At 32.4% G+C, this 26,808-nt stretch overlaps 1 protein-coding gene across 1 annotated transcript in view; it reads left to right on the plus strand.

Moving 5' to 3' along the window:
- The window catches only part of LOC118188621 (uncharacterized), a 72,775-nt gene that overhangs the window by 38,447 nt on the left and 7,520 nt on the right, over positions 1-26,808 (plus strand). The window contains exons 3-5 of the mRNA XM_035359114.2: positions 7,867-8,204; positions 11,512-11,920; positions 12,683-12,810. Of these exons, the coding sequence (XP_035215005.1) occupies positions 7,867-8,204; positions 11,512-11,920; positions 12,683-12,810 (875 nt within the window). The remainder of the gene's footprint in view (positions 1-7,866; positions 8,205-11,511; positions 11,921-12,682; positions 12,811-26,808) is intronic.

Here is a 26,808-nt window from a genome sequence, read left to right on the forward strand (position 1 = left end):
ATCATAACATTGCGCTAAAAAGGTTGTATGTATGTGTTAACCATACATTGTTTTGTATGCTAATGAGACACACTCAGTCAATAATAATTTTAATCATCGGCTTAAAATTCATGATCTACGCTTGCACAAAATTTAGAGTTATAAATGTTATAACTCTAAATTATATGTTGCGTACTTCTGAATACCTTATATCCATTAACAAAGATGAAGCTGCATGGTAGAAAAAAGAAGAATCGGAAAGGAAATCACAAATATGCTTTTTTTCCTAAGCCATCAATCAATGTAAAATGATATCTTAGGAAAAAACCTAAGATTCTTTTAGGTTTTTTCCTAAGATATCATTTTACATTCTTTTCATAAAACTGCTTTCTTACATTACCATGAAAGTTTCATTGAATGCTGAGTGAACATAGAACATAAGAGTTTATTTGTAGGGTAGGTCTGTTATGGCAGAGTTAACAATAATCTCTCTTGTTAGGGAGTGAGCATTGTTCTGAAGACTATTGACGGAGGATGTGGGCACCGTCAATTTACCACAGGCTAGTCGGTTTTGCCCGACGTCCGGACCTAAAGAGTTTTCTAAGGCTGCAGCATCTTTCACTTTCTTCTAGAGATTTATGTAGAATTTAATATCTATCTCGAAACAATAAGACCATCGGGAAAAATTGGTTTTCTGCGTACTCTTAGATAATGACAAGCGGCGGTGTGTCTTGGAAAAATATTCTTCATAACTGTACATTTGCTGCTATGGAGCAAAGCCGAGTTATCCAGAATATCTGCATGCACCGCACAGTTCTCTGTGTAATTACACCAGACAATGGATATATGCGATATAAGCTGAAAGAATCATTTTAATATAAGCATTACAGTTAACATTGTACATTCCAGTGTTCTGTAGACAGAAACATAAAGCATGAAGCAGTCACCATTGCTCAAGAATCTAATATTTTTAGATGCTTAAATAAATTCTTATAGTTAGGGATAAAAGATGAGTGCTTGCCTGAAGTACTTGAATTCTGTTCCTAAAAGAAATTTTTGATAGAGATCTACTCGTTGATAACCATCTGGAACACCTGTGTTATGGCATGATTGAGCTCGTTTCTCTCTGGCGTGATTAGTTAGCTCCTTTTTCAGCAATCTATAATCTCTAGATTTCTGTTTCTTGGAGTTTTGGGTTTGGCACTGTTTTTACAATATGTAGTGTGTCAAACCATTTAGCCGATTTAAGGCTTTTTCGAACCTGAACGATGCTTTATACACTAGATTCCCAATTAACCGACTAACTATTATTGGACTTTAAACTGGATAAATGGATGGTTGACTAATTTTAAAATCATTAAATAGTTACATAATTATTTAAACAAATTTACAACCCATAAGTTGCAAAACTATTTAAGAAAGTGTACATATATGTTGCAATAAATGCTCATTTAAAATTTGTTTAATTAGAAATTAGCAATTTGATTTCTCTTTTTTATTTCATATGTTATTATGAATTAAAATCATTATAATACGAAAGACGCAGAAAATCTTTACTAACCGAAGCTTACGTCTCAAAGCTATAATTAGTTATATTTCAGTAACTTACCTTTCTATTCTCGACGAAGTGATATTGTTCACTTCCACGCTTATCGAATTAATTTCCACCTTTTCGTTGCCCTGCGTTGGCAATACGCTTTTGAGATTTATCGTTCATATAATTCGGTCGCTAAAAGCGTAGCTGACCTGTAACTGTTGTAATTCTTATTTTAAAGCTTATCTGTATTGTTGAATTATTACTAAAGATTTATGTGTGAATGTTTTATCATTAAATGTATGCAGTTTGGTTTAAATAGACCGAGAGAGTTTGAATTTAAGGATATTTAAAATCGAAACTACTTCATCCATTTCGGCGCCATTCTAATACGAGGAACGTAAGCAGATATTATATTATTTCTAAGCGTATTTTACTTTCTTAAACTTTGTGTTTTTATAAAAACATACGAAAGTAAGACCGTTCAAGCCACGTTATTACTGTACTCATATCTCTTGCTAAACAACTTATAGTAATATGGTTTTTGAAGCTTAGACTTCTATTTCTGTTAGCCATTTAACCAGAGAATATTTCGAACAAGAGACATTTTTTATTACCTCCATACACATTTTTCATATTGAGATCAGCTGCTAAAATCATCAAAGAAGTAATCACAGAAAAAAGTACGGGAACTTCGTAGACTTTTAAATATGGCGCTAAGTTTCTATTCTCACGTCACAGGTTTGAGATGAAACATGTTTCTATCTATATGGTCATATAAGTTATTTTTGCTTCATAGTGTGACATTCTGATTTCGATTTGATTTCAAAAAGTATTTACCGATGCTATTGCATTATTTTATATTTAATATTGCATGATCATAATCAAATAATGATTATCTAATAATTTAACTAAAATTGTTATTTTGTTATGTTTATTATTGTTATTATTTTTGTTCTGCTATTTTTCAGAAACACTCTTTTATATTCTTATATTTTCCATCTGATTTTCAAATGCTACAAGCAATACATAGTATATATGGTGTTTCTAAAAAATGTGACTATTGTCTTTGTTCCCTTAAAATATTAATCTAAGAAATTAGCTCTATTATGAGAATGTAAGGATTATATGGATTATAGCACAGCACGTGAAGGCTATCTGCCTGAGGAAAGAATTTCTTCAGGAGGAAATTTCAATGGAACCTGACTAGTATTCATAATTCGAACAGGAAACAACAATGAAACCCCCATAATGTCATTTCGTTTCGTTAAGAAGATAAATCTGAGTCAGATTAGCTGTCTTACCGCTCGACCACTGGTGGGTTCTGTATTAGAGTTTCTTAAAATAAGGTAGAGAACATTGTGAAGATGTTTTAAGGACAGAAGGCGAAAGAATTCTGTAGATTTAAAAATCTAATATTATATATTATCCTTGTAAAACAAAACATCCCTCTACTAAAATATTCATTATTCTTTAATTAGTTAAATGTTTTATGTCATAATGTACAAAAACTAAAGAAATAATTTATTGATCTAGATTATCTTTCAATACTTACCGCATCTTCTTCCAGATTCACATGAGATTTACATCGAAAGTACAAGTTTAAACTGCTTATTTTGGCGGTGAATACTAGTAGTTTCATATAAGCTAGAACCGTATAAGATATCAACCTTTTTAATTACTTAGAAATTCTTCATTACTGATATCTCCGCGATTTTATGCATAAAGGCATGGAACATTTTGTGTTAAAATTACTTGTAGTAATTTTTAAAGCATAATAAATATCTTGTGAATTAGATTTTTTGCTGTAAGGGAACTATTTAAAAAACTAGACTTTTGTATTTACAGAAAACTCACACCATCAAAGTTTAAACTGTTTTTATAAATTACTTTGTTTTGAGAAATATTGTGAATATATATATATATATATTTCACTTTTAATATTGTAAGATCTTAAAGAAGCCCTACATCTTCTTCCTCAGGATAATCAAAATTTCTAATCCTTTTGAACTTAATCTTGTATATATATATATATATATATATATATACTTATATATACTTGAATTAATAGCTAAGGAAATAAAGAGTGTAACGACCTTTTTAGACCATCTCATATAATTGTTTTACTTTAGAGGACTTGATTTTAAAAATTTGATGATTTATTGACCATTACCGTCATTCATAATTCCAAAAATTCGAGTATATTCTACTATTCATGCAATATATTTTTATATCAAAAGCAAAGTACAGTTATTATAGAATACTTCTCTAATTCTTCGGCATCTGTCGAGTGACCATTATAAGTATTAAATTAATTAAGCCATACAGATAAATACTGGAGAAATTAAGTTGTCTTATGTCCCAGAAATGCGTTTTCTGCATTCACATCTAACCATTTTCCAACAGTTTAGGTGTAACTGGTGATGAACAAGAAGAACCTTTTAATAATGATGCAAAATTGAACATAGAATATTAATATGATTTCTGGAAGTAAGCCATGGTAGGGAACTACTATTAAATGCATGTTAAGGTATTATTGTTGAAATGCAATATTACGAAAAGGGTATGGCAGATAATCTCATATAAAACATTTTTAAACCGTCCAAACAATTCCTTAGCAATGTGCAATGCAAAAAAATGATATATGTTTCTGAAAACATACATAAAAAAAGTTAAACGTTATTAAGGAATGAACCATTTTTAGTACTGTTACTGCATTACGCACTGCTTCTGAAAACATATAGTATGTATGTATCAGTTTTAAAGTAATTAATTTCTTCTTCTACGGCAAGTGCTTTAAGTACAAGATGTGCAATATGTATTAACATTACTTATATAAAAAACGCTTATATAAAATACTTATATAAAAAACGCTTATATAAAATACTTATATAAAAAACGCTATAGTGTATTTCCTTCCGTTTTCCCGCATGCCTTCGTAGTATAACTGGAAGCACACTCAATGCGTATTCGAGAATTCCAGTCTCGAATACATTGAAGAAGTTCGAGGATTCGAGTCCCGGTGAGGGCGTTGCCATTTTTAATGACTCTAGCATAAAAAAAACCCTAATGACTCTTTAAGTGGCGCTCGTAAAAGGTGCTGGGCGATAATTCGTCACCACCAGGATTTGGCAATTTGGTCGCCTAATTCCTAGTCGCCCTTTAAAAGGGGGAGTATATAAGGTATTTTCTCCCTCTTTTCCGTATTCCAGCATGGTGTAACTGGAAGCACACTCGACGCGTATTCGGAAGGTCAGGAGTTTGAATCTCGGCTAGGCATAGCTCATTTTTCACGTCTCCAGCATCAAAAACCGTAATGACTCTACAACGTGATGGTAAAAGGAGCATTTTTCTTACACATCTGCCACGATTGCGCAAGACTGATCTTGCATCGGAGTGTTAATATCTTTAGTTTGCATAGTGTATATACATTATGACTATATATGAAAAATTTAGAGCATTAAGAGAATGGAGTTCAGAAATTTTACCAAATAAAAGAAGAAGGAAACTAATATATGATACTAAAGTAATAATTTTCCGAGTTAAAATACCATATCTTGCCATAATACCCAGAGATTTAGCATTACTATATTTTGTTTTCTTGATACGAAATGCATACAAAATTGTTGGTATAAACGTATTGAATAATTATCCATCACAACATAAATTACTAAAATTCATGCTCATATAAAAGCTTTAACACAACCAAAATGCACACTTCAAATATAAAAATGTATGGACTTAAAAATATGTAAATAAAAATTATGGATGAATTAACGTTTCCCACAGTGTGACGTTTTGGAGCTTTCTAGTAAGAATTTTCAATTTTAGATGCAAATTCAAAGTGTCTTAACCCTATTCATCTAAATTTAAACTTTTGAAAGTGATAATGTGATCGAAAAATGCATTGTTATGCCGAATGTGATTATGAAAGAAAATTAAATACAACTTGGTTTTAAGCAAGATATTCGATCGGAAATTGTTGTGTTTATCTCAAGTAACTGAAATTTATATGAAAGACGTGAAGAAATTAGTATCAAGAAAGATAAGAAAATTTTAAGTATTTTGTTTTCTGAAGGTTTTGACAAAAAGTATTTTTTTCATTTTAAATCGGGGGAAAAATTTATTCTTTCTGAAGGTTCGATATTTTATTAGAAAGGAATATGATAGAAATCTTTAATATCTGGTATATTTGAATATAGTAATAAAAGTAAATTAAAAGTAAGAAAGGTAAACTAATCTTTCCTCTAAGTATAAAGCTCATTATACTCAAAATGCTTCAAGAGGATTACAGAAGCATATAGAATACGTTTGCTAAAAATTCTCTAAAATATTAAATATATCCATGGAACAGCATTTTCCATTCAAAAGATAATTATGTAGTTCTAAAGTGTATACTACCTAAAATATATATTTTAACTATAATTATAATTATCACTTTAACTACATTAATTTTAATAACGTGTTTTTTAAGGTTCGAGAAGTATTTCAAAATGTTTGGAGATAAGATATTCATAAAACCTAAAATATTAATTTTGAGGGTTAAAAGTTCAGTAGTGCACATATTTCTTGGCTCTTTCGTATTTAGCTTCAGAGATATAGGAAATTTTGTTTTTCCCAAAATTTCTGATAAATATTACGTTTGCGACGTTTGAAAACGCGATTTACGATACATATTATATGTAGCATTGTTCTAACATAGGTATTTTGACACAAAATTGTACTTTTACTGAAATGACATACCTATTTTTTACCATACTTTTTGTTCTACGATTCAAATTATATCAAAATGTTAAATTTTGCTTAATTTGGGGAGAACGTTACCGAGAAATTTAAAAATTTCTCTTGGCGCACTTTTTCCAAACTATGACAAGAATAATTCACTAGGCGGATTTCTGAACTTATAGAAACCTGTTTCCCTTTCCCCCCTTTTTTTTATTGTGCACGAGAGAAAAAAAAGTTGCATCATTGATTCTTTCAACTAATTTTAACAAAGTACATAAAACACATTTGGCGTCATTATCGCTTATCACAAATATGCCAAATTTCAAAACACGACAGTGTATAAATCACATACAGCTTTGAAAATTTTGAATTAAAAAAATCTAACTTTTTGCAGGTATGCCAGAAATGCGTCTGATTTGAGGTGATAGTAAAATTTTATAGGTAATAATTCAAAACGTTTTTCCAAAAGTATATTAAGTTATCAAAAAATACGAATTTAGAAAAATAAATAAGAAAATATGTGCTAATATTTGGATTGAACCTAAGTTTCGAATTGTGAAAGAAAGAATCAAGTACGCTTAATGAAAAAAGAAAAGAGATACTGATAAATATATACAAAACTGAATTAACATTGAGAAGCTAAAATTTAGTTTTTTTTTTAAATCTATTCGTGCGATGTTTACGCACTTTGGCGTAATATGGAAATCGAGATATGGAAAAATATAGGTGTGTCATTTTATGTTAAAACAATGCTGTAAATATAATATACATTCTAAGCTGCGCTTTCGACTCATGAAAAACGCAATTTAAATTTCATGAGTGTGCGTGTGTTTTGTGTGTGTACGGTGTACATCTTTTTATAGTACGTCTGATACGCATACTTAGTTCCTTCACTTTTAAGCGAAATATTTACGAAAATTCATTAGTACTTTTGGTACTCTCAATTTCTACCACTGAGGTTTTAAACGTTTTCGTGATCGCAAATTATTGGGAAATTTTTCAGATGTCAAGAACTAATGCAACCTTAACCTATTAATTTCCATGGCTCCTACTATTTGCATATTTTGTTCGATGTGGAATGCCTAAGTAAGTATAGTCTTTTATTAAGCAGTAATTATTATTTTTTCGCTACTGTGTGTCACTTGTGCATTTGGTATTTAGTTTATCGTTGTTAAGTAAGTTAGTTTCTGAGTTACAGCATCCAATCTAAGAGAAGGAAATATATTTTTCATATTTCAAGATCTCCGTGCTTTAAAAATATTCAAGTCATAAATTAAACGAATTAGCGATAATTTCGAAATCCGATCTGTTATTTAATTATCTAATATGTTTTCTATCTGTATCTATCTGTATTTAGTGATGTATTTGCGCTTAGTATTGACTTAATTTTGCCACGGGGGTTACTTGAAGCACATTCCCCTCTTGGAGCTCGTGAGAAATTGAATATTGAAGTAACATTTATCTTCAGTCTTTAGTTGCCCAGAGAAAAAAAATGCAGGTTGCTGGAAGCAATTAGGCAGTCAACAATTTAATTATTCTAGAGAAGGAAAAGATCCCTTTTGCTCTCGAAACTGTAAATTCCAAGTGAGATCACTTCATGACACGAATTTATTCTTTCCTCTTTGTAGGCCAGCTCGCTCCCCTCTTTATGAAACCGACTTGGAAGGCCATTTATCCTTTCACGGAGAAACGTCTTTTCCGCAGCCACAGGAAGAGGGCTGCTTCAGAACACAATAGGGATCAAGAGACAGAGGAGAAAGAGAGAAATGAACTGGTGGACATCTTGAAGGACGAAGAACAAGAGGAGAGGAAGGAAGAAAAGAAGAATGAGAAAAAAGAATCTTCCAGGCACATTAAAACTAAACGCCAGTCTAGCGATGATACAGGGTCTAAGGACGAAATTAAAGGTCTTGCTACAGTTGGAAGTGAAGAACAAGAAGAAGCAGCTCCGAAAGAAGATTTTCAGGTTAGAATTGAAAATAGTTATGGTTACTCTCTCAGGTCTATTTGAATTGGGTATCACCTAGATAGAACTAACGTAGAAAAACCTTCATCAAAACTGAGATTATAAATTAGTCACAAAACTATCACACATAAAACAACTGTGCTTAAGCAAAAGCACTCCTTTGTTTTAATGAGGCAGCACCCGAATTGCATTTGCATTATACAGCTACTAGTTCTGTAATAAATGCAAAATGTTTTCCAATTAATAACTCGAATATTTATGCGATACAGTACATGATACATGAACATTCTGAAAAGTCATACATGAATAGTGCAAAAATAGTATGGTTTCACTTAATACTGTTGAATATATGAGGTAATTATTTAGTTTTTATTCATTCAAAGAAATTTATTGCAGTTAACGTACAAGAAAACATTAATGAACAAATTTAAGAATGTAAACTGAAAAACTAGCGCAAGTAATTCCTATTAAAATTACACATAGAAAGAACACTCTGCACAGAAAAAGAAAAGGACAGTTCTATATCTCCCGTTCTTATAGACGATTGGAGAAATTAAATTTGCATTTTTCATATCTAGAAAGCGCAACTTAGGATATATACAGTATTGTTTAAACATAGGTATTTTAGTACGGAATTGGACATTTTCTGAAAGGACATAGAAAGTTTTCCCATATTTCGATTCTAGGACTAAAATTATGACTAAATATTGAATTTTGAAAAACTGTGTAAGAAACTTGCCGAGAAATTTAAAAATTTATCTTGGCGTGCATTTTTGAATTTGCAACAAGAATAATGTACTTGGCTAAATTCTTTATTTATGGTAACCTATTTTTCCTTTCCCTTTCACTGTGCACGAATGGAAAAAAAAGATGCATCATTCAGTTTTCAAATAATTTTATCAAGTGTAAACTCTATTTGACATTATTATTGCTTATAACAAATATACCAAATTTCGAAACTCGCCGATACATAAATTCGTATATATCTTGGTAAACTGTAATGTTTTTTATGAATGCCTAGAAATACTTTAAGGTGATGGTAAAAATTTTATAGGTTACGATTCAAAATTAGTTTTCAAAAGTTTACGAAAATTACTAAAACATAAAAATTTAAAAAAATAAATCAGAAAATATCTGCGAATTTTATTTGGATTGAACTTAAATTTCGAATTGTGAAGAAAGGAATCAACTAAGTTTAATAAAAAAAAGCAATAGTAATAAATATATATCAAATTCAATTAACATTGAGGAGGTAAAATTTTGAGAGATAACATTTTAAAAACTACTCACGCGATTGATGTAAAAATTGGTCTTTTGGTATAATTTGAATCGTAGAATCAAAATATGGGGGAAAATTGATATGAATTTTCAAAGAGTGTCCTATTTTGTGTTAAAATATGTATGTTAGAACAATATTATTCATAAATCTAATATACATCTTAAGTCGCACATTCGAGACATGAAAAACGCAAGTTAAATTTCGTCAATAGGTTTAGTAGAAGGAGAGACATGGAGTGCCCATTTTTTCTTTTTGTTCTTTTTTTGTGCAGAGTGTACATTTAGTTGCTATTGTAGTTATGTGAAAAACTCATTTTTATTAGAATTTTTTTAAAAAACATTGCAGATACGTTTGATAACTCTTACCAAAAAAAGGGAAGTTCTTGCAGAAGAAGTGAAATAACTTACATATTGCAAGCACTAGCAATAACAACAATAATGCTTTGGCAAAGTTAAACAGAGTTCCAATAAAGCTGCATTCAGCATCATCTTTAGATATTAGTTATTCAAGCTAATTTTAACTGTATTTTTCTTTATCAGTTTATAATCATACCAATTAAGTAACAATTTTAGATAAACGGCCGATGCAAGAAACCTGACTATCAGAAGAAATAAGCCACATAAGAATTTGAAAATAATGTAGAACTTTTTTTTTTTTTTTTTTTTTTTTGAAAAAGTTTGCATAGTTGCAAAATTGTCGTTAAAGACTGTTAAGGAAATAAATAATATGAAGTCTACCCGATTATTTACTGCATCTTTTATTTTGAGTGTCGTATTCACTGAGTGTTTTTTCAAGCTTTCATACAAAGTGTATTTATCCTTTGCATAAGGTTATAACACAGAAACACTGTAAGAAACAAAAGCTATGATTTCTATTATCAATACGGGGATTTTAAATCAATATGGAGTAAATAAAGTATCAAGAATAAAACAGGGATGTATAACGTTTCGCTGCAGGTTTAAAAAATATAAATTTGTACAAATATATCAGTGCACAAAAAATTATATATATATATATATATAATATAAATATAGTTACAAAACAATTCTTTTGAAAACAAAACACAAATATGCCTAGTCATCTTCGCGCATTAAGCTGCAGAAAGATTATCATTAAAGACATAAAGTAAGAAATTTAGAACTAAAATTTTACAAAGACCAGAAATTGAAATTCATAATTAATAAATTTCAAATAAACTCTTATGTCTTTAATAATGTATACAATATATATATATATATATATAAAATTAAACATCCCTGTCTTAGACGTCAACAGTTTGAGCTTATAATGATTACATTTTAGAAGGAGTAAACATGCCTTTAAAATTTCATCATATAATAAAATTAATAGCTTAAAAATTTATTATCTTAAAATAAGTGCGAATTGATTTTTGATGAATGCAAATCTATTTTAAATTAATCCGCAACAATTTAACTTCCCTCTTTTTTCTCAAATCTATTCATCATGCAATATATCATCATATGTTCAAAGCACGCAATAACATAAATTGCTTATTTAAAAGGATTTTAAATGCTATATTGTTTTTAAATGATTAACTACATTAGAATACACTTTAGGCGTATTTATATCCTTTAAATAAATCGACATCTCTTTCTTGCTTGAAAATCTATGGATTCAATTAGGGACTAAGGACGGCAATGTCTAAATTCAAATTCAGTCTGCATTAGCTTGCAGATACGTTGGTAGCAGCAAAACGTAAATAATGTACGTTATGTCACTTATGAATTCGTGTGATACAATTTAATATTCGGATATCTATTAAAGCTTCCTACAACGCATATGAACAGTTTGCATGCTGGCTAAAATAATATTGCTAAAATAAAGTTGCCGCTTTGCCTAAATTAGTGAGGTACCTGAAACGAACAGTGAGAGCTTTGTTTATTTTATACTCAGAAAAGGCATAGGCCATTTAAATTATTATGCCTTATCTATTCTTAATGAAAACACTTAGGATTAATTTTCGGTATTGTCAATAATAAGCCTTCCTTAAAATTTTGTAATATTTAGGAATGGTTGAGACGAGAATACTACAGAAACATGGCAAGATCTTTCGCTTCTATGAGAAGAAAGCGCGATGGATCAAGTTACGAGGAACCAGGCCATTCCAAAACAAAAATTTCATCTTCAAAACGAGAGAAAAAGAGTAAAAAGCCCATCAGCTTTGAAGAAGTGACTGATAATTTACGTGCCATTGAAGATGTCCTCTTCTTAGATGCCCTCCAGACTATAAAAGATGCTGGTGACGATTATGATGATGACGTCCAAAGGCAGAATCGTATCAATAATGACCTTAGTTCTGCGTATGATTTGGAAACTATGAGAAATGCTCTCTTCCGTCTGCGAGACACATTAGGAAACATGGAAAGTGAATCCATGCCTGACGACGATGGGGTTTACATGGCAGCTCGGAAGCGAAGTAAGGCTACACTTTTTTTTCTCATTTTCATTTATTTCACTTATTTTTCAGCATGAAACAGATCGAATAAAATTTATATGCATTTCTGTGTAACCCAGTATTCATCAACTTATTAACGGCTTGCGTTTGGGAATGCATGAAAGTTTTGACATACATTTGGATATTTTAAAAACTAAAAAGAAACACATTACATGAATAATGGAAAATCATTTACACAGTACTTTACTTAGATCAAAAATAGTGAGAAAAGCTTTCTTAAAACAGTAGGATCTATAAAGAAAAGATCTAATTTAAAAAAATTTCGAAGCGTAAAGAAATAAAATTCATTATGAATTATAGAAAATAGAAATTACAGCATATTCTTGATACATATGTATCTTTCATAAAGCTCGACCTTTAAATGTTTAAACTCTCTGATAAAAATTTACAATGTAAATTTAAAAGCGTGAAAACAAACTCTCGTTTTCTACACATTTTGTAACGCTAAATGAAAGAAAATATTCCCATTTGATACTTATCATAATAATAAAAAAAGAAAGTTAATTTTTAATAAAATCTCTTTTTTATTAAAAATAATTTCTATATAAGTACTATGTAAATGTTCTTCAAACGAAATTGTAAAATTGTGTTGTCGCTAAAACTAATAACATTGAACTTACCCGCTAAATATCCAGACCACTCCCTAATATTCGATAAATTACTATGTATGCTTACATAATTGTTTTATGTTCATTATAAATATAATAATGCCTTTTTAAACAGGTGACAAATGCCCTCCTCTTGACCTTCTGACCAGCGACTGCTTTTCCCTTGGTGACATTGTTTCTGACGAAGATCTGAAGCGACTTCTCCTCCATGCCTGTAACTGGCACGAAGTTTGCTATACATGTGTAAGTTGCTGTGAATACTTTGGTTGTTAATATTAGATTTGTGCAAGCTCTTGCCGACTCATCAATAATAATAATAATAATAATAATAATAATAATAATAATAATAATAATAATAATAATAATAATAATAATCCATTCGAACATGGGGCACCTGAAAGCCCGAATTTTGAATTTACAATATAATTTTGACTATAATTTATGTCATATCTCGTAAAACATTAACGTATTTTTGATTAACAAACTCAACAATTTCAAAGCGAGCAGTAGCAACATAGTATATAATAAAACATTTTTATCTCCAGCTCGCGAGACTCTCTATCGGAAATTCTAAAGATATGCTGGTTTTAAATATTTTGTGATTTAGCTGTTAAATCGGATTTCATGTGGCGTAAGTGCCGAGAACGTGATATTTAATAAATAAAGTAAACATGCAAAAATTAATAATAAAGAGACAGAATAAAGTTTTGCAAAGCATGTTAGTAAGAAAATTGAGCATTGATATGATGAACTGAGAAAAGACTGAAAACAGCTGATTAAACATATTGAAAATTTTAAATTCGGGATTCTATGTGCCCATGTTTGGGTGGAGGATTACATTGCATCGGGAATTATAAACATATACTGTTATGCTGCTTTCAAACGTTTTGAAATTTTGCTTTTGAACTGTATATGGTTCAGGTGCTTAAAAAATGATACATAATAAATAAAGCTAAAAAAATAAAAAAAATTGGTTACTGGGAGTGAATGTAACAGCAGACTGGTAGACTGCGAGGTCAACGAGAGCGTAAATACTTTTTGTGCGACCGTTAAAATCTGAAACCTTTCAGTTACTTTTCCTTAATTTTATTTAATTTTAAGAGAGGCATTTAAAATTTAGCTTGTCATTATATTAAAATTCTTTAACAAGAATGTTTTGCGTACGAATTTAAAGCTACTGCAGGTGCATGCACGTTGGATTAGTGAGAAGTGTGAATTATGAGAACATTTTTAAGTGTTAAAAGGTGGAAGAAAGTGATTCGTTGTTTTATAAATGATAATGCTTTTAAATGCCGTCAGTTTGAAACTGCATTGAATCTTTAATACATTTGATGCTCAACCTGCTAAATTTGGAGAAATTTTGTAACCTTTATAATTTAATAGAACTTTGTATAAGAAAGTGAATAATTAGAGTCTAGCACAAAACATTAGAATTTTTTCGCTACAGAGGTGGTACACTGGAGAAGACATTTCTAAAGAAAAAATGGCTCATAATTTAGGTTACATATATAAGTGAATTTTCCGAAATGCCCGTGCAAAATATTAGAAAATAGAATGCTTTTATATTGCATAACTTTTACTGAGCAGTAAATTATTTAATTCTGTGCATTTTTTAGACCATCATGATCTGGTAAAGGCGATTATTTTGACATTAATAAGTACGAAGACTTAGATTACACAGAGATCCACTTAAAATTATATAGCTTGAGTATAAAGTCTGTAAATCTAAAACATTTTATCTACATTTAAAATGACATGATTAATTTTGACTCCTTTTATTAAATGAAAGAGTTTTTTATTTTTACTTCTGTAGAGTAAAATACGAACAAGCACTTATGACATTCACTTTAAACATTAAAACAAAATATTTATCTTACTAAATTCACTTAGTTTATTTTTTATATTACGAACAAAGAGTAAAACTTTAGTGAAATCGATTTACTTAGAGGAATTACAATATTCAGTTGTTGAGAGACATTAAAAACTGCATTATCGTGAGGAATATTTCCTTCAAAACAATCCAAGATAACGTGATTTCGTATTACTCATTTGCTTTGTTTGCACTACTTAATTCAGACAATTTCGAGAAGCAAATCTTTTCAAAACTTTCTTCTAAGATGAAAAATATTTGGAATGAAAAGAGTTTTTTCCCTCTTTTAAAATAAAAATTATAAATATCGTAACAAAATTATGTTAAATTAAATAAAAATTATAAATATCGTAACAAGATTAATTTTCTAAGATTGAAGGATTCTAAAACTAAAGTATTTACTTCGCATTCTTTTCTTTTAATACCAAATTATGTTTCAGTTAAATATTATCGTCTTAAAAATGCTGTTAAAAATTTTTGCTCCTATTCGTTTCGCCATTTTAAAAATAACAACGTTTGCAGTGGTTGTAGTTGTTAGAAGAAAAAAGAATAATTTTCGCCACACATTTTAAACTACGCAAGAAAAAACTGCTTATGAAGATCAAAATTATACCGAATAATCAATTAATCAAACAATAAGAACATTTTGCACAGTTATAATTGTTTGTCATTATTTTGATCAAATACTTCATATTATTTTACCTTAGACAGGAGAAGTGACAGATTCTTCAAAGCGTTTTTGGCGCTAATTTTATCAGGTTCAGTGTTCCTCCTTATTTGCTTGGGGAACATTAAATGACCTGACTCGGAACAGGGAGCTTAAGCTATGTTCAATAAATGTGGGAAGTAGACAAGATACGCAGGAAGGGTATACGAAACCCTTTGTTTTTCTCTCTTTACTCTTCGGAATACAGAGACCAACCACTTGTGGTCTGAACGTAAGAATATAAAAATATTAACTAAATTCTAACTAAACTAACTTTGGATTAATAAACAAGTGTCTAATTGAAGATTGACCGTATATTAACAGAAAGGCCGTATGTAGTACAGATAACTGTTAACACTACGATACGTTTAAAATTATCAAGAGGATTAAACCTCTGGCCTTGAAGGCAACCAGCAACCGAGTAAAACTGCTATGGCAAGCGGCCTGCTCCTAACCACTCCTTCCTCTCTCTTGCTTGGCAAAAAGCCACAACTTAAGTACTTGGCGTTTGCAAGACAAATTTGCATAAATAAGTTAAAGCTTTTAATTCTGGCCGGAAGTAGAAAATAAGAAGTGATAGTAAAGATTTAAAATAAAATAAACGTTAGTAAAACTTAAGATCCTTACATACTTCCCGCTAGAGTTAATTAGTTTGAAACTGAGGTCTAAAACGACCTTGTTGAAAACTTTTAGCTCTAGAATCTAACGCGAGGCCAATCTTTTACAAACATTTCTCACTAGAAACTAGAAATTTAAAAAAAATCGTTTTTTACATTATCAATTCCATGGACAATTACTAATCATCTGTACTGCATCTAAACAGGAGTTGTTAGTTGAAATCTGGTTCCTTCCAGAGATCTAGAAGGAAAACTAGTTTAATGAAATGTTACACAATTAAATGGCAAGTAACATGAATATTTATATTTCTCTTTTAAAATCTTATTTCATTCATGATTTTATTTAATTATCTCTCCCCGTGCTCTCTGACATGTGTTGTAAAACTGCCGCCTGCAATCAAAACACTAACGTGTTAAAATTCGACATAACAAGACCTCATAACACGCCTTATATTCATCTCTAAACCCTGAGGTACTATTCTGAAAGTGGCTAACTCTGAAGTGTAGCGTCAGAGACATTCATTCAACCTTTAACACATATTCACAATAATTTTCTCTTTTTACAGTCATACGAATAAGTTAAAGTTTCTTGGCATTACTTTCACTTTTAACATATCACAGTATTTCTTAACGCTTAAAATAACAGTTCACATTGTATATAAGAACATATTAACATGCCGTTAATTTTACGCATTTTAAGACATACATTAGTAGTACATTGTTAACTTCTATTCTTTTCCAAGCAAGTGCCAATTCTTCTACATTGAAATACTACATTTCAAAAAGTCTTTCAGACTAAAACTTCTTTCTTGCCAGAATGTTTTAAATAAAATTTATACAATAACTTTTACAATATTTAAGTATTTACACATTCCTATTATACATCAACTTTAGTTTTACGCGCGAGTAAAAACATAATACCAAAATCGGTAACAACTCATTTCTCGCCCTTTTGGCGATAAAGGTAGACCTCGCATGAGGTAAAACGTCTTGAATTCTGCCACTTGCAGTAAGAATGAAAGATTAACTTAAGGTTGCATAGTAACATAAAATTTTACTTATCTTTGTGATATTCGGACATTCTTTTTTCTGCCCAGTCCTGGAAGGTAGCGAAGATTAGCGTTTGGTTTATCTTCCTTCTTGTGCGGGCTCGCCCTTCAGTTCCTTCCTCTATGAGCTTTCTTTTCCTTCCAGTTCGGTCACCCTTGAAGACCTTCTTTTTCGCCTCTGCCTGTGGTCTTGGCCGTTTGATGGCAGCTGGACTTGGCGGAACCGGGACACTTCTCTCTCGTTCCTGCTTGGATCTCGTTGCTGGCTGTTCAAATTTTCCTTGTTTTTTTGCCTCCGCAGCTGGTGTTCCTTCCGCAATTCGTCGACATTTGCTGCGTAGACTCCTGTCCGATGGGTAGATCTTCGGTTTGGGAGCCGGGTTATAGTTGCCGTTATTTCTCCTGGCTCTCTTTGCATTCGTCGTACTTCTCCCTTCTTCATTCTGAGGGTGGTCGTGCTCTCTCTTTTCTGGTCGGTGGAACGGCTTCTTTTTCTTGTTACCTTCAATTTTCCAACGGGGAAACTTTCTTTTCAATTTCTCCTGCCTCCTAATGGCTTGCCCTTGTGATTGTCGTTGTTCCACCTCTGAAGCTTGTGCCTGCAGTGCCTGCCCTTCCGGATCCTGCAAAAGATCTTTAAATATTTGCATTTTATTACGGTCATAGAATGGTTTTATCTGGTCAATGTTTGCGGAGCATGTTTCACCATTCCTGGCTTTTAACACCACTACAGCCTGAGTTATTTTTTCTATGACATATGGTCCTTCAAATCGTGGAAAAAATTTGGCGGTTTTATCTTCTGGTGCTGAAGAAAATGAATGCTTAATTTTTAATACTTCATCTCCTACTTTATAAGTTACTCCCCGTCGTTTCATATCGTAATAGAGTTTCTGTTTTCTCTGTGCTACTTACTTCATTGTTCTTTTTTGCTTCTTTAATTAATTTTTCTATATCACCCATTTTAAATTCTGGGGCTCTTTGTTGCACATAAAATAATTTATCTAACGGCGTTATAATCTTTCTGCCTAAAAATAACTCAGCAGGAGTTTTTCCCGTTGTATCATGTTTTGCGGTCCTAAGGGCGAAAGCAAATTCATTGACATAGTTATCCCAGCTTTTATGAAAATTTTTAACATAACTACGGATAATTTTCACTATATTTCTATTGACCCGTTCCTCTATATTTGATTGAGGCCGATACGGGACCATTTTTAAATGACGTATGCCCAGTTTTTCGCACATGTCTTCAAATATATTACTTACAAATTGAGGACCATTATCCGATATAACTTTTAGGGGCGCCCCGTATTTTAAAATATATTTATTTAAAATAAAATCAGTAACTAATTTCGCGGAGGCTCGCTTTAAGGGAACAATTTCGGTCCACTTATTAAAATGATCAACCATAACAAGGAGATACCGACTTTTATTTAACTGACTTTTTGGGAAAGGGCCCAATAAATCGATGCCAATTATTTCATTTGGAAATTCGGATTTAATGCTATTTAGAAATCCGGCCGGGCGGAAATTAATATAATTAACTGCTTGACATGTCGGGCAGGACTGGACATACGCCCTTGTTAACTTTTGCAGTTCATGAAAATACACTGCTTCGCGTACGCGTTGGATAGTTTTTCGAATACCAGCATGAGAAGCTAATTTGCTGTCGTGTAACTCCTGCAGGATATTTAATCTAAGACTAGCTGGGATAACAGGTCGAAATTCGTTGTTGGAATTTGTAGTTTTTGTATAAAATAATAGACCATCTATTAGTTCGTAATGGGCCGCCCTATTTCTTATCGCCACAATATCTTGGTGGCTAAAATTTTCAGGATCCTTTAAATACTCATAAATGTTTCTAAATTCAGGATCCTTACCCAGTTCGGTTATTACAGTTTCTCGGGAATTTATTCTACATGCTGTGAGCATTGCCACCTTTACAGTATTACCTTCTTCATCTATTATTATTCTGGATAGGGCATCTGCTACGATATTTTCCTTTCCGGGGGTGTGCTTGATTACCAGATTATACTCTTGTAACTTGAGTGCCCATCTTATTAAACTTGGGGATAAGGTTTTCCCTGAGTACAATCTAGTTACCGCCGCATGATCAGAATAAGCTGTTATTGGCGCCCTTCCAAAATAGACTCGGAACTTTTGCACTGCTAATAGAACTGCAAGTGCCTCTCTCTCGGTCGCGGAATAATTTCTTTGTGTTTGATTTAAAGTTCGATTAAAAAATGCCACGGGCTGCTGATTTTGCGAAAGTACCGCTCCTACCGCATAATCCGAAGCATCCGCTGAAATTTCTAAATTCTCATCCTTTTCAGGAAATTTCAAAACAGGGGCTTGCGTTAATGCTTGTTTAATTTTTCGAAAGCACTATTGGCTTCGGCCGTCCTCGAGAATCTTGCCTTTCTCCTTTTTAATTTTAACAATGGTTCAGCAATAGCTGCAAAATCTTTTATAAAGGACCTATAATATGAACAAAGTCCTAGAAAAGAAGAGAGCTTCTTCGCCGTATTTGGCGGCGGATACTTTTGCACAGCGATTATTTTTGATTCGTCTGTCTCGATTCCTTTCTGAGATATTTTGTAACCTAAGTATTTTAATTCAGGGGCTGCAAATTTGCACTTTTCGACATTAACTTTTAGACCGGCCTCATTTAATAATGAAAACACCTGTCTTAAATCCTGTACATGTTGGTCGAGATTATCACTAGTAATAATGATATCATCTAAATAGATAAATGTGGACTTTCCAAGAACAGGCCTTAGCACAATGTCCATACATCGCTGAAATGTTGCCGGTGCCCCTGAAAGGCCAAACGGCATACGCAGGAATGCATAAGTGCCAGAATTGGTTATAAAAGCAGTCTTAGGCACATCCTCCGGTCTAACCCCTATTTGAAAATAAAAAGTCGTTAATTCTAAAGTCGTCATGTATTTGGTAGAAGTTATGTTCCTTAGAATTTCTTCAATAATAGGTAACGGATATACCGGATATTTAGTCATGGAGTTTAATTTACGATAGTCAATCGCAAAACGCCACCTTTTTGGATGTGTTACTGGATAGTCATTGTTTTCCTTACATAAAACAACCGGGCTAGCATAACTACTTGAGATGGGCGTTATGATATTTTTACGTAACATATCTCTAATGTGCCACTCTATAATTTTTTCTTTATTCTTATCATATCGGTATGCTTTGTGGCGAACTGGCAGTGAATCTCCGGTGTCGATACTATGGTTAGTAACTTGAGTAAATCCTGGAATATCACTAAATAACGAAGCAAATTCACTTACCACTTGTCGGATTTTTTGTTGCTCTTCCTTAGGCAGGTGGTCAAGGTTTAACATTGGTGGTTCTATTTTTTCTTCTCGAACTGGTTTCATCGTCAGCTTAATTGACGCTTCGTTAAAATCCAGTGTTGCTTCTGCCTCTGAAAGAAAATCTATCCCTAAGATGATATGTGCTTGCAAATTCTTTACTATAAAAAACATAATCTTTACTTGTTCGTTCTTGATACGAACGTCTAGCGGTAATATACCTATGCACTTGCATTTTTCTCCCTGCGCAACTAATACTGTCGTATTATCCGAATTATATATGCGGTATTTACGAAAATACTTCCTAAAAATATCTTCTGCCACACAGGAACACTGCGCACCTATATCCAGGAGTGCGGTGGCTGGGAAGTTATTCACCAACACTTCAATCTTTGAAAGAGTCAAATTTTTCACCATCACTGTATTTAACTTGGAAGAAGAGGGGTTTTCTTGGCCTTCGGATTTCCGCACCCTCCCGTCAGCAGAAATCCGTTTTAGTTTAAATCTTGTTTTTTGCTTTCCATCCTTTCCTTCTTTTTCCACTGGCCTTCAGACTTTTTTCCTGGATTACTATTGAACTGTCGACGTTCGCCGGTTGTTTTTGGATACTCGGGTTTCCTTGCCCACTGATTCGCTTTGCTTCTGTAGCCGTGCTCTTGACATTGCTGTGGTCTTGGCGCACCAAATTGGTTTCGATGCTCATACTGGCGTCTTCTTTCAATGTCCGCCGTTCTTCTACTTTCAAGCTGGATTGCTAGCTCAAATAACTTTTCCAGTGTAGTCGGATTCCTTAATTAAATAAAGTCTTGAACTTGGGGAAGTAACCTCGGCAAAATCACTTGAATTATCTCAGGATCCGGACGGTTTCCATACAATAGTTTGAAGACGTGAATTTTTCTTAAAATAAAGGTGGAAAGATTTTCGATTCGTTGCTGATATATGCTGAAAAGTTCCGTTTCTAATTTTGCACGATCCCTTACGACAGGGAAGGCTTTTACTAAGGCAGTCTTGAAATTTTCGTAAGTATAGGTGGGACTTCCCGCTTGACCCAAGAGGTTTCTGCCTATACATTTGAACCAATTAAGCGCTTGGCCCCTCAAAGCGCTGGTAGCTAAGGTGACTTTCTGGAACTCATGCACGGGATACATCATGAAATGGTCATCCAATTTTTCCAAAAAACTGGTTACCGGTGAGTTTCCATTAAATGTTGCTTCTGGTTTCATCGATGCGCGCATGGTCTGGACGATGTAACCAAATCCTTCCAGGGCGGCAGCTGGCATTTCTGGATTCTGAGCCGCTTCTGCAGGCAGCACAGGTTCTTCTTGAAACTCGGCCATGGTTATTCTTCTTCGTCGGGCGCCACTATCAGGTTCAGTGTTCCTCCTTACTTGCTTGGGGAACATTAAATGACCTGACTCGGAACAGGGAGCTTAAGCTATGTTCAATAAATGTGGGAAGTAGACAAGATACGCAGGAAGGGTATACGAAACCCTTTGTTTTTCTCTCTTTACTCTTCGGAATACAGAGACCAACCACTTGTGGTCTGAACGTAAGAATATAAAAATATTAACTAAATTCTAACTAAACTAACTTTGGATTAATAAACAAGTGTCTAATTGAAGATTGACCGTATATTAACAGAAAGGCCGTATGTAGTACAGATAACTGTTAACACTACGATACGTTTAAAATTATCAAGAGGATTAAACCTCTGGCCTTGAAGGCAACCAGCAACCGAGTAAAACTGCTATGGCAAGCGGCCTGCTCCTAATCACTCCTTCCTCTCTCTTGCTTGGCAAAAAGCCACAACTTAAGTACTTGGCGTTCGCCAGACAAATTTGCATAAATAAGTTAAAGCTTTTAATTCTGGCCGGAAGTAGAAAATAAGAAGTGATAGTAAAGATTTAAAATAAAATAAACGTTAGTAAACTTAAGATCCTTACAATTTAATAATTATGTCTGAAGAATTGCACTTTTTGTCAATTTGAAGCAGTTTATGTGATGTGACAGTAAAACATATATGCGGCGTGTAATTAAAAACTGAACACCTTTTTCTTTTTCTGACTGGTGTTTTTCGTGCACCAGATAGGTTTCAGATTCAAAATGAATGAAAAATCTGCCCTTTCATAACTCACTAACGGCTTGCTGAAAAAAACCGACTAAAATATTTATTATAAAAACGAAGAAAAATGTACAATGATTTTAATGTTAGTGGTAATTTCATGGATCCTTAGTAATAAGAGAGATGAAGATTTGCTTTTATTTTTTAAAACGTTTAGTTTGTCTATCAACAGACAAATTAAATTTGAAAGAAAAATTAAACATCTTAGGCTTTGCAAATGGCAACACATCGAGGCGTGAAAAATTAAAATATTATATTTCGGGCAGTGACAGCACATTTGTTTTAAACTGAGGAATTTGTTGATTAAATTTGACAACAAATTATATTGAACTTTTCCGAATGGCACCAGATTTTTTTAATCATTAATTTTCTGATTAAATATGAAATTTATATATCATACGCTTAGCAGAGTGGCAGCATAAAGCTTTGAAATCATTGATTTTGTTAATCAAAAGTTCATTAATTTCGCAGAAAACGCGAACTAAATAAAACAATTTGATGGTACATCTCTCTTTTAGTTTAAAGAGCAGCTGGTGTTTAATACGTAGGATTACTAACGGAAGTGCGAGGATGTTTTAGAACAAATAAAACCAACAAAAAAATTTACACACAAGTATATTTTATTTTATTTATTTATTATTTATTACATTTATTCATTCAAAATGATCTTATGTAAAACTGGTCGATGATATGAGAAATAAGGTACATAATTTAAGATGTCTGCAGCTATAATTCCTAGTAAATATTAAATCTACGAGTATAAATGAATTGCCAAGTGTACTTGGATAGTTACCTGGCACCATATTGAGATTGAGATTATGTTTCATATCATCAAATGCGTTTTCATTTCGTTTGACTTCTACACTAAAATCTCTCATCATAATAAAAAGAACATTTGTATGTACAGTAAATCATCTCTTCATCGATCAATAAGGTAGCCTCAGAATATTTCATCAATGCACTAAACAAGAACATTTTCAAAATCTTCTGAAGTTACGGATGGTAGAATAAACCTTGACTGTCCATTAACAATTACGTCAACCAAATGCAAATATCGCCTGCCTATGAATCCTGTATTCTCTTGCGCTGCTTAATGGTAAATTCTATTGGTACTCAATCTGTTACACTCGTCAAATTTCTCCAAATCGTGACACCCCTAGCTTGGCGAAATAAAATATAAAAACATAACAGCAAACACTATCCGAACATAATGACTATCTAGGCGAGACAGTCTACCAGACGACCCTGTCACTCATACGCAGTCGCACATGCGCATGGAGCTTCGCGAAAATTTTGCTGTTTTTGACGCCTTACTATGCGTATATTCTTTTTCCAATTAAAAAGAATTTCGTGCGTTTGCTAATGTACTCCTTCATCTATCTAATGGTGTATTTAGATTGATTGTAGCATATTTGTATTTTCGAAGATCTAAGCATTCGCGCGCAGATCAAATAGCCTCTTAATTTTTGTTTTCCCCCATCAGACTGTTATGGAGGAACGTAATGTTACTTTGAAAAACAAATTCGACATTTAAAATTCGGACTTCGAGGTGCACATATCCGGGTTGATGACTATGCGTGTTCAAAATTTGGTAGCTTTAGGAGCTGCCATTTTTCCACAGTGAGAGGAATATACGTTCATATATGCATAATTACAGATTCTCATTAATTAATAATAGAGATTACATGTTGCAATAGAGTGTTGATGCAATAGAAAAACGACAGAATATTCATATACTTCGTTTTTCAAAAATTGAATTATTGCTTTAAAAATGTTCGTAGCCTGGTTTTCCTAACCACATCCCTATCCATCTATTTAGTATGTTGCATGCAGCCTAGAAAATTGCCAGTTTGAGATATGTTACTAGTCCGCGCCTCAAGAGATGTTTGTATAATTTTTTAATTTATCTGTAGAAATATAATGAAATGTCAAGGAATTGTCCACGCTTTACATATGTGGTAATAGCCGAGCTTATAAGTGTAACAAAGTGACAAAGTTAGAAATAGTACAGAGGTTGTTTAACTTACGAACTAGAATAAAGAGCCAAAATGAAGAACTACACCCCTGATTACATAAACCATTGAAAAGGGAAAAAGAACCCAACTTATATATTTTATAAGATATTATACCATCCTTTTCACATGCTTTCTTGGTGTAACTGGAAATGTACTCGACGCTTATTCGAGAGATGCAGGGGTCGAGTCTCGGTGAGGGTATTGCATATTTCTTATGTCTCCTACTTCGAAAAAAATGACTCTACAGTGTAATAAATATATAAAAAAGCTATGCAACCTTTAATTTCAATTTTTTATTCCGTTTCATGTTTATGTATAAGGCAGGGGTATAAAAATGACATTGAGACTGTAGAATTTGAGACTTTTGTGGCACTGATGTGAATTGTATTCCACACCTAATAACAGAAATTCAATAAAAATCAGCAGTTATCTAATAATCAATATATACATTTTACAGTATTTTTTTGCGAGAAATGTTCTTGTTCAATTGAAACACTCACTTCGGTTCATCTGATTTATTTTGTGTTAGACTGCTTTCGATTAAAGCTGTGTTTTTATCGACGCACTATCTGAGAGGCCCAGCGGATGGATGGGTGCCAAATTTGGAAACAAAAATTAGTCGCCAAAATCGTTGCCAGCTTGACGATATATATTAGCAAGATAGCCGTTTACTCAATATAAATAGACTTGCCCCTGTATTCTTACTTTTTTGATAGGCCATCGTATTTCATGTTACGTTATAAGGTATTTCTCTCGCCTTCTTGGCATGCCTTCGTGGTGTGGTGGTCTGCCCGCTGGGCGCGTATTCCATTCCCGGCGAAAGGCGTTGCTAATTTTTCATCGCTTTTGCTTCCAAATAACCTCTCTACAACATTATACCGAAAAATATAAAAATTTCACATATAATTGCACTAAAGTCCTGAGTACAAAATTCTGAACTATATATATAATATCAGTATAATCAAGGCTTAAGTTCAGCCGGATCCTGACTGTGGTACTTTGCAGTTTTTGAGAGAAATTATTTCCAGCTGGAACGCTAAATAAAATGAACTTCAGTGTTTTTATTATTTAATTATTTGTCATTATTTTAAATAAACAAATTACTTTTTTATTTATTTCTTTGCATTTTGTTTCATTTTAATTATTAATCATGTTCTTTTTTCCCCACATTTTCTGATGGCTTTCCATAGCGTTCTGGCATTTCTAATGTTTGAAATTAAACTTTAAATATAATAGTTATTTATATTTCTCAAATGCCTCCATGTAAAAATAAAGGAAAGAAACGAAATTCTGGTTATAATTACAACAACGCTACCGTAAAAGATCATAAAAGCAAGGCCTCCTAGTCATCAGATAAATTTTTTTCAAGATCTTAATTATTGCTACACCCCTGTGACAAAATAGATTAAGACAAGCCTACGAGTATCCGAGTATAAAAGCACCGAAGTAGTTCACTTCAACTTCGTATTTCAGTGATTGGACTGGCTGCATGAGCGTTTTTATGTTTGCCCCATGTGTGAGATATATACCAGCTTTTTTTTCCATAGAACGTCTTTTACAAAGGCTTTCCCGCATTAAGGCAGAGAGCTCTTGTGTGCTTTACGATATCCAAATAATTCAACCTAACATGAAAATATTTCGAAACTTATATTTTATAGTAAAGTTTAAATGTAAGGTAATAAGCTACTAATTTGCACTTTAAAATTTAAAAAATAACTAGTAGTTAGTACAACAGTTTTAAGCTGATAATTTACAGTTTAAATCAGCATAAACATCAGTTTGCTTTAGTGAACTGATATTTGTGCAGATTACTTCATGAAGCTGACATTTATGAATGCTATGACGACATATACTATAATATTTGTGAATGTAGCTTAGGCTATGCCGACCGCTACCTGTTTGAATGTTGGTTAACGGTAAAACGGTGTCTAAGAAAACCAGACGTCCATTTGAAGATGCGTTAGACAACGGCAATGATCTCAAATTCAGATTGCACGGGAGCCGAATACAAGATCTGAAAGCAGCTGACAAGCCTAACATTTTTTGACAAAATTAAATGTTTCTTTTAAAGTAATAAATTAATTTTTTAATTAAAATTCAAATATTATTTATTAAATATTAATCAAAACGTACACGAACAGTAAAAGTTACGACGCAAAAGAGAAACTTCACATTTATATTTATTTTCTGTCTGAAATCTGAAGATTGGTATCTGCAAGAAATTTCTGTTGGTTACATTTTATGATTACAACATACTAGGTATCAAATTTTAGGATTCACATTTATTTCAAATAATTTTAATACACTGTGATAACCACTAAATAAATTACTTAAACTAAAAATAAATAAATTATGAAAACTTCCTAAGTAACACTAAACTTAAGAATGAAAAATGACAATCTAATCTCTGTCGCTTTAAATTAAATTTTCCTTCGACGTCTGCAGAAAAAATACATAAAATAGCTTTTGCCTTATTGTTTTCTTACTACAGCTTAAAGCTAAAACAAACTTATGAAATTTCGATTTCAACAAA

This window comes from Stegodyphus dumicola, chromosome 5 (genome assembly GCF_044657685.1).
Source record: "Stegodyphus dumicola isolate Sdum_Otavi_A_Nest chromosome 5, ASM4465768v1".
Lineage (NCBI taxonomy): Eukaryota > Metazoa > Arthropoda > Arachnida > Araneae > Eresidae > Stegodyphus > Stegodyphus dumicola.